The 17,217-nt window shown below is 41.4% G+C and overlaps 1 protein-coding gene across 6 annotated transcripts in view; it reads right to left on the reverse strand.

The window, feature by feature from the left end:
* Positions 1 to 2,226: 2,226 nt before the first annotated feature.
* The window catches only part of arhgef9b (Cdc42 guanine nucleotide exchange factor (GEF) 9b), a 105,986-nt gene continuing 90,995 nt past the window's right edge, over positions 2,227 to 17,217 (reverse strand). For 5 of the 6 annotated variants that reach the window (XM_051658407.1, XM_051658404.1, XM_051658403.1 and 2 more), the window contains one exon: positions 2,227 to 6,105. In XM_051658407.1, coding sequence (XP_051514367.1) covers positions 5,915 to 6,105 — 191 coding nt within the window. In that variant the 3' untranslated portion in view covers positions 2,227 to 5,914. The remainder of the gene's footprint in view (positions 6,106 to 17,217) is intronic. The other variant, XM_051658406.1, reaches the window with a different exon arrangement.

Consider the following 17,217-nt stretch of genomic DNA (forward strand, 5'->3'; position numbering starts at 1 on the left):
ACCCTAGACCATGGTGGTTTTCATCCACTATACCCTAGACCTAACCCTAACAAAAGTTATAGAAATCCGGCATGAGCATTGGTGGCTCTATCACCTCCCTGGCATAAGTTCTGGCAATCCGGCATAACCCATGGTGGTTTACATCCCTATATCCTAACCCTAACCTAACCCTAACCCTAGTTCTGTGGCGCAATGGATAGCGCATTGGACTTCTAGATTGCAAAATGTGGTCATTCAAAGGTTGTGGGTTCAAGTCCCAAAAGAGTCACTGCCTTAGTCAATTTGCTAAGCACACTTGGCCAACAAACAAATCTATCTGACCACCTGAACTCTTTTCTCAAACACATTCGTGTTCTCAATAGCATGGCCTACTCATTGATCTGATGACCTCCCATGGAGACTTCGCAGCAAAAGGTGCTGTGGCTTAGTTGGTTAAAATGCTTGCCTAATACACAGGAGATCCTGAGTTCAAATCCCAGCAGTGCCTTTGTAGTGTGTTGTGGCCACTGAGTCTCTAAGATGTAAACGGCACTTTGTAGGAGGGCCAATTGGGTTGAGGCACTTGCTGACCTCATAGAGACTTGGTGGTGGCACCACTGGAAAGAGCACCCTCGAAAATGGGGGGTAGGGCTTGCTTTCATGCCTCTATCACCTTCCTGGCAAAAGTTATGGCAATCCGGCATGAGCATGGTGGTTTTCATCCCTATAACCTAACACTAACCTAACCCAACCCTAACCCTTTATTGGACCCAGGCCTTGGATTTTTACATTTTCCTAACCTAACCTAACCCTAACCCTAACCTAACCTAACCTAACCTAACCCTAACCCTATTTTCCTATCCCACACACAACAATGCACATAATGTGCCCTAACCCTAACCTCCCATGGAGACTTTGCAGCAGAAGGTGCTGTGGCTCAGTTGGTTAAAGTGCCTGTTTAGTAAACAGGAGGTCGTGGGTTCAAATCCCAGCAGTGCCTTTGTAGTGTGTTGTGGCCACCGAGTCTCTAAAATGTAAATGGTACTTTATAGGAGGGCCAATCGGGTTGGGGCACTTGCTGACCTCATAGAGACTTGGTGGTGGCACCACCGGAAAGAGCACCCTTGAAAATGGGTGGATAGGGCTTGCTTTCGTGCCTCTATCACTGTTATGGCAATCCGGCATGAGCATGGTGGTTTTCATCCCAACCTTAACCCAAACCCTACTATCCCTATATCCTAACATAACCCAATTATTATTTTTTTTCTTTTCTTCTATATTCTCCTTCTTTCTTTTGAATGTGGTCTAAATTATCATATATTTCTATTTACTACAACCACATCCACACCAACCCCTAACCCTAACCTTAATTACCTTTAGAGTAATATCCACACTAGCCCCTAAACCTAACCTTAATTACCCTTTTTATTACATTTTATTAAGAGCTTTGTTTGTGTCCCTTTCCCACTCTCGGGTGGGCTCTTAATGGTCAGTTGAGGGAAGGACTGTGCACAACCAGGCCTGGGCCCTTTATTGGACATAGGCTTTGGATTTTACATTTTCCTAACCCTAACCCTAAATCCCAGGGCACTTCTCGTAAAGAGTAGGGGTATAACCCTGGTGTCCTGGCCAAATTCCCCCCATTGGCCCTTATCTATTATGGCCCCCTAATAACCTACATTTCTTTTTGTTTTTCAGGAGAAATGAGCTGCTGTCATCTCTTTAAGGTTGTTATTTGTTCTATGCAATTACAGTGAAATATGTGATTACATGTACAAAGGGTTTGTCAGTTTTACAGATTAGAGTCAGTTTTTTTAGGGTTGAAAGAAGAACTCATCAAAATAAACAATATTTCCTCTACAGCAGGAAAGTGACACAGACACAATGACTGCTGTTTTAAACAAATAAATCGAATTTGTTATTACTTAATATATACTGAATGTAAATACAATGAATTCACAAGAAAAAGCAGTTGCACATGCAAATTCAAAATGACACATTCATTTTACTTTTCAGAGTTCAAGATTCAATGCAGGCTGAAGTCAGGGTATTAACTTAAAAACTAAAAACTCAGAGTCAATATCCAAAGCATACATCTAACATCTAGCTCTCTTTTGGACTTTACATGAGAATCCATCAGTCTAATGTAGGAAATGGTTTTGATGTGTAATTTTAGAGGCACAGTAATATTATAAGCACATATTAGCATCAATGATAACATCCCTTATGGCTTAATGAGGCAGTAGACATGATGTGTTGTGTTTATTGCACATTAACGACTGATGATTTTGTAAATTGAAGCAGCAAGTTGGGAGACCATGACATGTAAAAGTGTAACAGTTTCCATTGATCTGAATGATGTACTGATAATCAAGTCACCAATAAAGACATGTGCATCTTCAAATAATCAATACTAATCGTAAAACACGTTGGTTCAAAAAATGACATAAAAGCAAACATTCTGTTGATTCTTTCATCTCATTATGTTCATGATATTCAACAGTATGAAGTGACAATGCATTAGCCAACTCAAACATCACATTATTCAACAGCTAATTTACACACAGTGAAACATACATTCACATGGTGAAAACTAAGACATAATTCTGGCAAACTGTTTGATGGATTTGAATGAAAACTTCATTTGTTGCAGGTTTTAAACACTAGTCAAACGCTGCAAGGTAATACTGAACATTTAAGGTTTTATGCTGAACAACATTTTGAGCAAAACGTAGCCTAAAATATCTCATACAGTGATTTAAATCAGACCTGTTTGACTGTAGTCATTTATAGTCTGCAAGTCATTCAGAATTAATATAGAGGTCATGGATTTTCACTCAATTTAAAAACATAGCAAATTATTACAGCCCACACAATATGTTCATTCATTTTGGCATGACTGAATTCGTTATAAAAAGTAACATTATAAAGAAATATGTGCACTATTACTGGACACTGATAGGTTATATCGTTCTGAGTTAATCACATTACTGGTTAGGAGTATCTATAGATATCAGCCCATATCACACAAAACAATCTTTACATCCCATGTTTTTTTCAGTGTTTAAATTGTGCTGAATGTATCTTATAAAATTATCGATAGCCACATAAGAATTTGTGAAGGTGATGGGTACTTCCAAAGTACAACACAACTGTTATAGGTTAAGTATGAATAATAATAATAATAAAACATTCTGATAAACATTTGAGCCTCTTTGACCAGCACTGCAGTTTGTGTAGTAAGACACCAAAGCTTACCAATCACACAAATGTTACCAAAAGTAAAAGACCACCAGCATGCTCTACACAGCCAAATCATCTACTGGTATTCCCAGATCGACTGAATGATATGTCTCAGTGTCCTGATAGTCCTCAAGTGAGCACACTACAGCAGAACCTGATCACATTAGCTGGGCTCACATCAACATGCTTTTATGTGAATTTTAGGATATAGTAGACCAATATCATCACACATCACCTCAAATATTTTTCTGGTTATTGTGAAATACCGGAGCCAAAGCCTGTCATCAAAATGATAGTCTACTATTACCTCCTAGAGCTGTGTGACACGCTTTGGTTCCCAGATATAAGGCATTTCTCCTAACCACTGAAGCTAGCGAACATAAAGTTTGTCAGAGCAATTTGTCTGTGTGCTCTAACCTGCCAGTAATTGATTGCATTGAACAGAAGAGCCACAGTGGCTTCAACATCCATTTTGTGCCCCGGAAGTGACGATTTTGTTCTCTTGAACACATAACGTAAACTGCTTTATTTGCTAATTGTTTTTGCAATATTTTTATTTTATTTTTTATTTGTATACATTTTATTCTTAACTTGGATTGAAACATGATTATTGATAGATTCTTTTATATCTGCTACATGAACTGCTATTGAAACAATGCCTGTCTCTATGACAGCGCAGTCTTTTATGTTTTTGTTGCACAACTGCATCACGCTAGTGGTGCCAGTGCTGTTGGTTCGATCTCAGGGAACATACACAATGGTCAAATGTGACCTTGAATGTTGCTCTGGATAAAAGCCAAATGGATAAATGTGAATGACTCTGTGATGTTGAAGCAATCTGTCCGAGACCCTCCAACAAGACAATACTGCTCTCACAACTAACTAAAAGGATGCAGATGAACTTTGACCTCCATAGTACACCTTTGAAATGCCCTGGATAGCTCCATTCACAGACATACTACTATATAGTGTATGCCAAAAACAGTATGCCAATGGAGTAGTATGTCCGAATCCACAGTATTAATGAAGCAGTAAGCGAGAAATACCCAGATGACTGACTATTTCTGGCGAGATTCTGAAGTGCGGATCGACTGGGCACTTTACGAAACCATAATCCCTCGGGAGCTGGGTAGACGTCACTTTGAAAATGAACCATGAGCTCTTTTAAACTGTAAGTGCTTTGCATACTGAGAAAGTTGTTCCTTGTGCTTAAATGGTGCTTTTTAAACAAAACCAGAGTTGATTATTTTTGCGGTTATTGTGATTACGTCATATATTCAGGTCACGGGTCAATGCCCATGTCCCCAGATGACGTGTGTCCGAAATCTATTCATACTACTCGCATGCATACCTAAAGATAAATTTTCTTACCGGCTGAGAAATACATTCTTCATCAAATATAGTACATACTCTGACAGTACTTTATTTGGGAGGCAGGATGTGACTTCTGCAATAACGCATCTTCCCTTTAGCCTCATTGGCACTACCAGACAGCTGATTTGACTGTTCACAGTTATTACAGTTTTCTGTTGATTTTGTTGTCCTGTTTTTCTCATTTATTTACTGTCATTTCTATACATGAGTCCATCAACAGCTGTTCTTCAGGGTCCATTATTACATGAGTAATGTAATCTCTGCAAAAGACTTAGGCCATGTGATAATGGTTACAGCATTGACATTTGACAAAGAAACCATAACATCTTATAAAATACCCAGACATTTTTAGAAAACAAATGATATGACCTTTTATTGTCTTAATGTTGACTTGTATTTAGCTGATGTTATAAAATTGATTAGATAAATAGTTTAGAAATATTTTTTTTCTTGGGTGACCTCAGACTTCTGTAAATTACTGCATGTACAAAAAAAAAATTTAGCTCAATATTTGCTATTAACTACAATAATAAATAGTATTTAGAGTAGCTATTATATATTATAAAAAAGCAAACAAATAAAAATCATATGAATGGTTTCACTGTGCTTATTACAGATGAATAAGATAATACAGTTGAAAATAAACCCCTCTGGAGGCAAATTAAAAAAAACTACTTCAACAGTCATACAAACATCTATATTCACCATATGAAATGAGTTCAGGCAATGTCAAACTTTGAGTAGAACATGATACAAAATTGTGACGTCTACAATGCTGGAATGTTAACTAATACGTGTTAATCTTAACTAAGACTAATAATCATATTAGCAAACTTTGCTTTCCCCCAGTTGACTTAATCACTAGAAAGCGATACACTGTTTGGAAGATTTGGAAGTTAAAAGTGTGTATAGCTCACAATTCTTGTCCTGCATTTATAATGCGGTGTATGCCACACTTTTGAAGTGACACGTGAATCTCCTCAAGCAAATGATCTTCATGATCAGCCTGTAGACACTACAGTGTGAATTAATATTCTTTGATCATACTGACCTTTACAGAACATTTGAGATCCATTTTCACAGCAAGCCATCGAGCACCTTTTGTTGGTCAGTTCTGCTGAATATTGCCTTCAGATTCCCCAAGGCAAAATAAAAGTCGATATACAGTAACAGCAAATGATACAGTACAAATATGGACCTGAATCATGATTGTCAGTTAGTCTGTCAATTCTGCTTGGAAGGTTATGTTTTTTTAATTGGTTTTCCTGTTGATAAATTCAGTCATTCCAGTGCTAGAAGTATTCAGACACAAAGTGAACTACTTTTTGCCATTTTTAAATGATGTTATGTTATTAAAGTTGTGCCAGAATGGAGACTGTCCTGATTTGGTGAGCTGGAATTCAACATCTGACTGTGGTGTTTCATCAGAGAGCATGTAGTGTCCGTGAATCAAGGGGTCATGCGGCGATGATAGGTAAGATGGAGATACACACCTGCTCTGACTCACACCTGCTCAACACAAACACAGGAGATGTTTGAGAAACAACAAAAATATAGACAATAAGAAAAACACTGTCAGTGCTAAAAGCAAAATAATCAGTGCACAGCTATAATGAGTCATGCTTTACAGCAGACAGGACATCCTGTACACAAATTTACCATGGCAACCATACAATTGATCATGGTACTCTAAAATCATCATAAATAATAAGGACTCCCCTTTAAACAAAATGACAGAAAAATTCTGAAAGCGTCTCACAGTTTTATTAATATTTTTATTATGAGAGTGATGGTTAATACCAAGTTATCATAGTTTTATTATCATAACAATAACTGTGGTAACTGGTATTTTGGCCTAATTTACCATGGTAATTCTATGTTAGGGATAATGTGTACATGTCCAGATAAAGACAAAATTAAAGCAGACATGCTACATTCATTCATACTATGATTATAAGCTATTAAACATATTTTTCCCATCTATGCTGCAAGCTAAATCACTATCAATTAATAGGCAATTAAATTAAGTTGGCATCCATTTGCTTCAGTTTATTTAAAAAATCTGAATATCTTAAATATTCACGTATAATAAAGTCCAAGTATTCTTTATTTTTCTTATAAAGGGGCCTTATTGTTTTGTTATAGTGGCATAAAGTCATATATAGTTTTGAAGTCTTTGCCATGGCATCTTGTAAAAAAAGCTAATTCAACCTAAAATGCTAAAAGATATACCTTTTCATTTTCATACCATGTCCATATAAAATGGCCCTCTTTCTCAAGATGATATATATCAGTGAATCTGCAAATTCAAGAGCATACTGTCACATCTTCACTGGACTCTCCCTCTCAATCCACACTCCGTTCACTCTCACCAGAGTACAAATCATGCACATCTGTCACTCATCTCACCTGCAATCAAGGACTGCATAAAAACTCACCACAATCACTCAGTCAGCATCTGTTCTCCCTCAAGGACACACTGACTTCTCAGCTCTCTTCAAGTTGAGTATATTATCTAGTTTACATAGTTATCCACATTTGTAAACTTCGTTGGATCTTCATCATCCTTTGCCCTGCACGCTACTGAGTGATGCTATCTTCATCATCATCTGAACCCTTGTATTCATGTTAAGTCTATTATATTCCTGTTCTGACCTCATCTTCTGTATCTCATTCATCTGTTAAATAAAATTCCTGTGATTGGGTTCCACGATCTTCTGTGTGTGTGCTGCTTTGATCTGACACATACTTCACCGTTTGTGTTTGTCAGTGAAGCATTGGGAATTTCACCACAGAGTGTAAATACGACAAGGAAGTTTTAACCAACATATACAATATACAGTGTGCTGACTAAGAACCATTTACATTATTTTCCCATAAACAAGACACAAAAACATACAGCAATTGCTTAATATAAAATCTTTACATCACTCACGCATTTTAACTTCAATTTTTTTTTAAAAATCAACATGCATAAAAGTTGTATGTTTTTTCATTGTTGTTTAATTATGCATTTAGGCACTTTTGACTTATGATGCATTCACTGTGTGCAACGCTGATAAATTTAGCATGAATAAAATAAGGAATCAGGGAGGTTCCATATTGTAAAATTAATTGCATTTTATTGACAGAACTGCTCTGTCATTTCCCTTTTATGTCCTATTGGACAACAGAGCAGATCAAGTCTGTGTAAGTTTTGAAATATCTAGCAGCCCGCTGAAGCAGTTCACTAGCAGTTAATGTTAGCTGCATTACATGCTGGGTCATTCTACAGAAATGTCCACATTTCTGGGTCATGTCTAGAAGGTAATCCTCTCATGTCAAGGTCCACGCGGATGTGCATTCTGTTGTTGCTTTCACCACTCTCACAAAGTGATGTGAAGTGCCGAAAACTCACAAATATTAATTAGGTTATGCAGAGTAAAATATTTTTGAAATGGTCTGTTTTGATAAATGATCATTCCTGATGACAAATTCAAGGGCTCAAATAAATATTTCACATAATTAAAGTAATAACTTCATCTCTAAACCTGCTACTGTCTGTTGTGAGATATTAACTCATGGTAAAATATATCAATCGGCTCTACTATTAAGAGCTGACTGGATGATTAGTGGTAGTGTTATTGTCATTGATGAAAAAGGCTGTGGGTTCGACTCCACCCTTTTGTATGTTTTTATTTTAATAAACCAAGATTTCATCCGCACATCTGTTGATGTATATCTTAAGTGGTGACACGTGTCTTCATATTTCTTTGCAATTCGACTGGAAAGGAGCGAGTAGAGTGTGCATCTGTGTGCACGAAAGAACATTACAGCTGTCACTCAATGCAACTGATAACAGCTACGAGCACTCATCATACCATTCAAAATAACACATTATAGTGCCCGATCATCACTTATTTGAACACACGAACGAAATAGAAACTCATGCTTAAGAACCTGCAATGTTTCCTAATCCCCCTGCACATGATGGAGAAAGTGCATCCACCCAATTTAAAGTTATACGTGCCTTAACATGAACTTCTGTCAAAACATTACTTTACCCTAGAAACATTGGATGCATATGAGATTTCAGGAAAACATTTTTTGTTATGCATGGCACATGTGATCATCATTGCAGGACTCATAATAATAATAATAAATATACTACTACTAATAATAATAATTATAATAAATGTTTTTAAGATCATCTAGAAAAAAAGCTATTTGTTACTCTTGCTGTCTTTGTTATCCATTCCAAAGACCACAACAGCAACTAAGACATGGGCTACAACTTTAACATACTAACATTACTGCAACTGAACAGGATTAACATTACCAGTTGTACAAACAAAACAACAAAAGAACAGAACTTGATACAGTGCTACACACACAAATGCATTCATCAACTTAGCATGACTTGCACTTTAAGAAACTTCTCTCCATCAGTAATAAGCTGAAAGGTGAATGGTGGAAGCATCAACAGGAACACACATGCACCACATTTCTGTCCCCAGCCTTTGCAGAAAGCATACACCTTAAATACCGTTTAGGCACAATTTATTTGCATACTTAAATATTATAAGATTTGGGGGCCTGGGTAGCTCAGCGAGTATTGACGCTGACTACCACCCCTGGAGTCGCGAGTTTGAATCCAGGGTGTGCTGAGTGACTCCAGCCAGGTCTCCTAAGCAACCAAATTGGCCCAGTTGCTAGGGAGGGTAGAGTCACATGGGGTAACCTCCTCGTGGTCGTAATTAGGGGATCTCACTCTCAATGGGGCGCGTGGTAAGTTGTGCGTTGATCATGGGGAGTAGCATGAGCCTCCACATGAGGAGTCTCTGCGGTGTCACGCACAGCGAGCCATGTGATAAGATGCACGGATTGACTGTCTCAGAAGCGGAGGCAACTGAGACTTGTCCTCCGCCACCCGGACTGAGGTGAGTGACCGTGCCACCATGAGGACCTACTAAGTAGTGGGAATTGGGCATTCCAAATTGGGAGAAAAGGGGATAAAAAAAATAAAAATAATAAAAGATTTGAGCCATGAATTATGAAAAATGTATTTTTAAATAAATTATTTAAAATTCCAAGTACCATAAAAGTGCTTGTCCCCAAGGTCATGTACAACTGTTTTGGGGCAATTTTGAGTTTAAAAATTCTCTCCCATTTAAAATGTAATAATGAATACCTCTGCGACGAGACAGGAGAGGAATGAGGATCTAAATGCAGCCTTTTTTAATAAAATAAAAGTAAACCAGGTAACTCAGAACATAATGAAACAAAACACAGCTAACAAAGCACAGCATAATACAGATGAAGACTGACAAAAAACAAGTGGAAAACAAGAGCTTAAATACACAAGGGAAAACAAGGGAATGAGGAACACCTGGGGAAACAATCAGGGGGAAACCAATCATGAAAAGAAACTACAAAAGGACTACAAAACTAACAGGAAACAGGAACCTAAACCAGAATTTAAACATAAGTCAATACAAACAACAAGGAATATGTGACAGAGCCCCCCTTTTAAGACAAACAAAAAACAAAACAAATTGTCCATGGGGTGTGGGGGAAAAAACAGGTAGTTCTGGGGGGCACAATGGGAGCAAAGGAACAAGGCAAAGTCAGGGTGGCTTGAAACCAAGGCGGAGCCGGAGGGATGGAGAGCCAGGGCGATGCTGCAGGCTTGGAGGACCAAGTAGACCAGAGCAGATCAGGCAGGTGTCCAGGAGACCAGAGCAGATCAGACGGACAGCCAGGAGACCAGGGAGACCACAGCAGATCAGGCGGACGGCCAGGAGACCAGAGCAGATCAGGCGGGCAGCCAGGAGACCAAGGAGATGACCTCAAGGTGGAGACTGGGTCAGGAGTCCTGGGAGGTGGCCGCAGGGCCAAGACAGGGTCAGGAATCTTGGGAGGCGGCTGCAGGGCAGAGACAGGGTCAGGTGGCAGAGCCGCTGTAGGAATAGTCTCTGGGAGAGCGGGCAGAGCCGCAGGAAGAATAGTCCAGAGTCCCCAGAGTCTCTGGGGAAATAGTCTCTGGGGCGGAGCCTCTGGGGAAATAGACTCTGGGGGTAGAGCCGTGGAAGACGTAGCCATGGGAGGCTCTGGGGTCCAAGCCGTGGAAGGCGGAGCCGTTGGAGGCTCGAGACAAAGAGTCCTGGATGAATGGGAAATGGCCTACATGGTTGCTAACATGGGATGAGACTTGGGAATGACCTCTGTAGTCGTGGGCATGGGCAGAGACTCGGGAATGACCTCTGTAGTCGTGGGCATGGGCAGAGACTCGGGAACGACAGGGTCGGGAGGCCTGTGAGGCGGCCGCAGGACAGGGTCAGGCAGCAGAGCCGCTGTAGGAATAGTCTCTGGGGGTAGAGCCACAGGAGGAATAATCTCTGGGGGCAGAGCCACTGAGGAAATAGTCTCTGGGGCGGAGCCGTGGAAGACTCTGGGGGTGGAGCCGTGGAAGACGGAGACGTGGGAGGCTCGAGGGGCGAAGCCGTGGAAGGAGGAGCCGTGGAAGGCTCGAGACAAAGAGTTCTGGATGAATGGGAAATGGGCTCCATGGTTGCGAACATGGGATGAGACTCGGGAATGACCTCCGTGGTCGTGAACATGGGATGAGACTCGGGAACGACCTCCGTGGTCGTGGGCATGGGCGGAGACTCAGGAATGACCTCCGTGGTCGTGGGCATGGGCGGAGACTCGGGAACAACCGCCGTGGTCGTGGGCATGGGCGGAGACTCGGGAACGACCACCGTGGTCGTGGGCATGGGCGGAGACTCGGGAATGACCTCCGTGGTCGTGGGCATGGGCGGAGACTCGGGAACGACCTCCGTGGTCGTAGACATGGGCGGAGACTTGGGAACAGAAACTTTTCTTCTCTTCCTCCTCTTCTGAATGGCTGAAGTTGGCAACGCTGGCTCTGGGACGGGCGAGGCTGGCAATGTTGGCTCTGGGACGGACGAGGCTGGAAATGCTGGCTCTGGGACGGATGAGGCTGGCAACGCTGGCTCTGGGACGGATGAGGCTGGCAACGCTGGCTCTGGGACGGACGAGGCTGGCAACGCTGGCTCTGGGACGGACGAGGCTGGCAACGCTGGCTCTGGGACGGACAAGGATGGCAATGCTGGCTCTGGGACGGACAAGGATGGCAACTCGTTGGCCGTGGCACGTGGGTGTTGGCTCGTTGACTGTGGCAGGCTTGGGCGCTGGCTCATTGACTGTGGCAGGTGTGGGTGCAGACAATTTTTGAGGTAGGGCCTTCATGGACCTACGCACCGACATCAGTGGCAGATCATACAACTTGGAGACAGGGGCCGTGGAAGGCTTCGAGACAGGGGCCGGGGATGCAGGTTTTGGCCCGGGGTTCCCACCATAATCCACTGTATAAGGGGAACCGCTAAGTTCCAGAGCATTCCCCACATAATCGCCGAGTGTCCAGTGAGGATCAGCCGGAGGCACTATTCAGACCGACCCAGAAGAAAACCACCAGAGAGCGGTCTGATAGTGCACTACATTTGCCAGCTCTAAAAACGGGCATGATCCTCAACTGGACAGTCCCCTTGCTCAAGGAGTAGAATCCTGACGGCCGCTAGATCAATTTCTTGGTCAGTCTTTCTGTGACGAGACAGGAGAGGAATGAGGATCTAAATGTAGCCTTTTTTAATAAAACAAAAGTAAACCAGGTAACTCAGAACATAATGAAACAAAACACAGGGAACAAAGCACAGCATAATACAGATGAAGACTGACAAAAAACCAGGGGAAAACAAGGGCTTAAATACACAAGGGAAAACAAGGGAATGAGGAACACCTGGGGAAACAAACAGGGGAAAACCAATCATGAAAAGAAACTACAAAAGGACTACAAAACTAACAGGAAACAGGAACCTAAACCAGAATTTCAACACAAGTCAATACAAACAACAAGGAATACGTGACAACCTCAGTATCACATTTATTGCATGGATGACATAACTAAATAATATTCCAAATAAATATTATATATAATATGATGGAAACAGTTAAAAAAATATCCAGATTTTGAAATCTAACTACATCCAGCAAACTACTTCCTAAAATTCTCTCAAGAAAAACACATTACACATTTTTTGTCCTTTTTGAATTATCAGAAATTTCCTTATTTGTCTCATAAGGCCTTTTCACACTTGAAATTATTCTAAACCACGGGTAAACCGAATCCTGAGTTATCCCGTTTTATGTGTCACACCGTTCAACTTTACCCTGGATTAATAATTTATCATGGGTATTCATGTTCCGATGTTTCACACTGTACATTCATAAACCCCGGGTTAACGTTCTTATTTGCATTTTTGCAGTGTCGATAACAATGATTGGATGAATGCAGCTCGCGATGGACACGCAACCTCTCATTGGAGCTGTTTTGCCCTTCTGTGGAAATGTTGCCAAGCAAATCAGCTCTGTTTGTCTTTCATCTTTTGAAATATGTCACGAAAACACCTCATTTAATCAGTGTTGCCATGGAAGCCTTGATTGTTTCCATGGTAACACTGATCATTCCAGCTTTCTGCGAGCGAGCGGCACCTGATCGCCATTAGTTCCCTGGCTATATCTACCTCACTCTTTTTTGTGTTTGTCGCTCGATTGTTTGTTTGAGTTCTGTTACTTGCCACTCTCTCCCTTTGCCCTAGTATACCCTGTATCATGTTCTGTGTATTGGTTACCAGTCTGCGCTGTGTGCGCCGGGATTGTGGTTACCATCCTGCCTGTTTCCTCGCCTTCTTTGACGCTTCTCCCAAGTTCCCCTCAGCGATACCTCACTGCACCGGAACTGCTCCGCACATGACCACTACGCACACAAGCTAACGAACATAGTACTCTCTCTGGATTCTTTGAGGATCTACATTGCACTACCACTATGCACACAAGCCTACGAACACATCATCCTTTTTCACACTGCAGTCGGTGCCAGGGTTCCATTGAAGCTTTACCAGCCTAGCTGTGTTTGTTAAATAAATCTGATCATTGTCTCCGCACTTGGATCTTTTGTCTCATCCTTCCTGACAGAACAAACAAGCCAGAATGGATCCTGCAGGCTGCGCTCGCTCAACAGGGAGTGTTTCTGGGTCGCCAGCAGGACCAGATCTCCACTTCCAACCGCGCCATTGAAATGATGGCTTCTCAGCTAGCGGAACTCACATCATTGGTTCAAGAACTCCGTCAGCCTCCTAACTCTGACTCCACTGCTGAGGATTCTTCACCAGCTCCAGCAGTTCTCCCTAGCGCTGGACGCGCTGAGTCAATTCTCCACCTCCTTACCCAGGTGAGGCAGGGTCCTGTCGCACATTCCTCACGCAGTGTTCACTCTGTTTCTCACTGCAGCCCTCAACTTACTCCACGGAGGCAGCTAAGGTTGCCTTCGTTATCACGCTCCATACCGGGAGGGCTGGCCAGTGGTAAACTGCTGTATGGGAGAGTTGCCACCCTTGCTGCTTGATGTTCCAGGAGTTTTCGGCTGACCTTCTTTGAGTTTTTGAAGGATCTGTACGTGGACAAGAAGCTTCTAGGATTCTGTCCGGTTTGACTCAGGGTAACCGCTCTGTTGGGGACTATGCTATCGAGTTGCACACTCTCGCCGCGTCCGGCGAATGGAATGAGGCAGCCCATTGGAGTTCCTGACAATATAGTGCTAGGTAAGAATTTATTCATTTTTTAGCAATTTTATTGACTATATTAAATTGTGTGCTATATCGGCATTGTATCGGCCTATCAGCTACATTGCTTTCTGGATATCGATATCGGCATCAGCCATTAAAAAAACCCATATTGGTCAACCACTACTCCTTTGTAAATTATTTGTTAATTTATGTACATTAGCTTTCATAATAAATGCCCTAATATGCACAATAGTGTCTTTAATACAGCAATGTTGTTGAATAATACTAGCTGCATTTGAATGTGCGACCTTGTAATTGTGTCACTGATAATTAAGACACGAGTGACCCAATGTTTAGTAGATCAACAACCATGCCAATGCCCAAATTTGTGATATACTGATTCTTAACATAGGAAGCTAGGGAATAAGATGAGATGCACTGGTAAATAAAATAAAAATAAAAACTGCAGTATTAGCCAGTCTTTATCACCAATTATTAAGGCTTTCTGGAATACTCGATTTCAGTGATTTCGACATTCAATGGTCTGAACAGTATGAAAAATACTAATAAAAACAAAAGGAGTGATTTGTAAATTCCATTCACCCTGTTCTATATAGAAAGCATTACTAAAACACATTATTTGATGTTTAACCTTCTGAATTTAATATATATATATATATATATATATATATATTACTCATTTCAAATCAGATGATTGCAACACGCTCCAAAAAGTTGGGACAGGGCAATTTAGGACTAATAATAATTTGACGAGTTGAAATAACAAGGCGATGTGAAACAGGAGATGTTAAACAGGTGAGGCAATCGTGTCATAGTACAGTATATAAGGAGCCTCCAAAAACAGCCTAGTCCTTCAAGAGCATTAATGGGTCGATGATCGCAAATTTGCCAACAGATGCTTCAGCAAATAATCCAGCACTTTGAAAACAATGTTTCCCAAAGACAAATTGGAAGGATTTTGAGCATTTCACCATCTACAGTGCACAATATAGTTAAAAGATTCAAGGAATCTGGTCAAATCTGGGTGTGTAGAGAGCAAGACCGAAAACCACTTCTGAATGTGCACGATCTCCGATCCCTCAGACGTCACTGTCTTAAAAAACATAATTCATCTGTAATAGATATCATGAACATGTGCTTGGGATTACTTTAAACCTTTGTTAGTCTACACCACTCGCTGCTGCATCTACAGATGCAAGTTAAGGCTTTACTATGCAAAGGACAAGCCATACATTAACACTGTCCAGAAGCACTGCTGACTTCTCTGGGCTCGGTCTCATCTTAGATGGAAAGTAGAACAGTTGAACTGTGTTTTTTAGTCTGTCGAGTCCATATTTCAAATAGCTTTTGAAAAACACAGCTGTAGTGTTATCCGGGCCAAAGAGGAATAGTCAAGTCAAAATGTATTTCTATAGCACATTTAAAAGCAACAGAGTTGCGCCAAAGTGCTGTACAAAAAAACGTTGAGCATATAAAAAGAAAGCATTAAAGGAAAACATGCAGTGTACAAAATAAAAACACATTAAATAAAATACACTCAGAAAACTTCAACATAAAACCCTTAAACTAATCTTAATCAAAAGCCAGAGAGAACAAATAAGATTTAAGAGCTGATTTAAAACTGGCTAGTGAAGGAGCAAACCTCACATTTACGGGCAGACTGTTCCAAAGTTTATGTGCTGCAGCAGAGAAGGCCCGACCACCCTTAGTTTTACATCGACAACGTGGGACAGTTAAGAGAAGCTGATTACTAGACCTATGTGCTCTTTGGGGAGAGTAAGGAATCAGAAGTTCACTAATGTATTTTGGAGCGACACCAGATAAAGCCTTGTACACAAAAACAGCAATTTTAAAATCTATTCTAAACTTTACAGGAAGGCAATGTAAAGTCGCTAAAATGGGAGAAATGTGATCCCTCTTTTTTGTTCTGATAAGAAGTATTGCTGCAGCATTTTGGACAATTTGCAGGCAAGAGATCGCAATTTGAGGCAGGCCACAGTATAGGCAATTACAGTAGTCCAGGCGTGATGTTATGAGAGCGTGGATTACAGTCTCCAATCTTTCAGGGGTAGATTCTGTTTTAATTTGCAACTGATCTCAGATGAAAGAAACTGCCCTTTACAACTGTACTGATTTGTTTCTCAAAATTTTGTGACGAATCAAATGTAACCCCAAGATTTCTTACATGAGGTTGAACACTGGCAGAATGAGAACGTCATGGTTACTTGTGTAACCTCCGTTCCCTGATGGAGGGAACGAGATGTTGTGTCGATGTAGTGACACTAGGTGTCACTCTTGGGAGCCCGAGACACCTCTGGTCTTTGATAAAAGGCCAATGAAAATTGGCGAGTGGTATTTGCATGCCACTCCCCCGGACATATGGGTATAAAAGGAGCTGTATGCAACCACTCATTCAGGTTTTATGCTGAGGAGCCGAGACAAGGTCTGGCCATTTCAGCGGGTAGTTCAGCGTTGTGGCAGGAGGGACACAATGTCTCGTTCCCTCCATCAAGGAACAGAGGTTACACAAGTAACCATGACATTCCCTATCTGTCACTCACTCGACGTTGTGTCGATGTAGTGACACTAGGGGGTCCCTATACGAAACGCCACAACTGGCTGAACTGTGTTACGTGAACTGGTGGTGTGTGGTGGGCAGACCACTGTGTGCCTCGTAGCCAGCACACCAGGTCGACACGTAACCTCCTCCAACATAGTTATGAGTGTCGAACGGCCCTTTGGGGAAAAGTCAACTACCCAAAAGATAGAGACAGGCTAACCCAGTCGTGGCCTCTTTTCCCCTTCTCTTTTTCCACTCCCTAAAAAAGAAGGGGGATTATCCGACTGGGCCGCCAGGTCTAGTGGTGTCCCTGCCAAGGGGAAGACACCGTGGAGACCACACCTCGCCCAAAGAGAGGGGGGGATATTTAAGTGGAAGAATACGTCACATGGTCTTTCCGACCATGTGGAGAGTCTT

This window comes from Myxocyprinus asiaticus, chromosome 27 (assembly GCF_019703515.2).
Source record: "Myxocyprinus asiaticus isolate MX2 ecotype Aquarium Trade chromosome 27, UBuf_Myxa_2, whole genome shotgun sequence".
Classification (NCBI taxonomy): Eukaryota; Metazoa; Chordata; class Actinopteri; order Cypriniformes; family Catostomidae; genus Myxocyprinus; species Myxocyprinus asiaticus.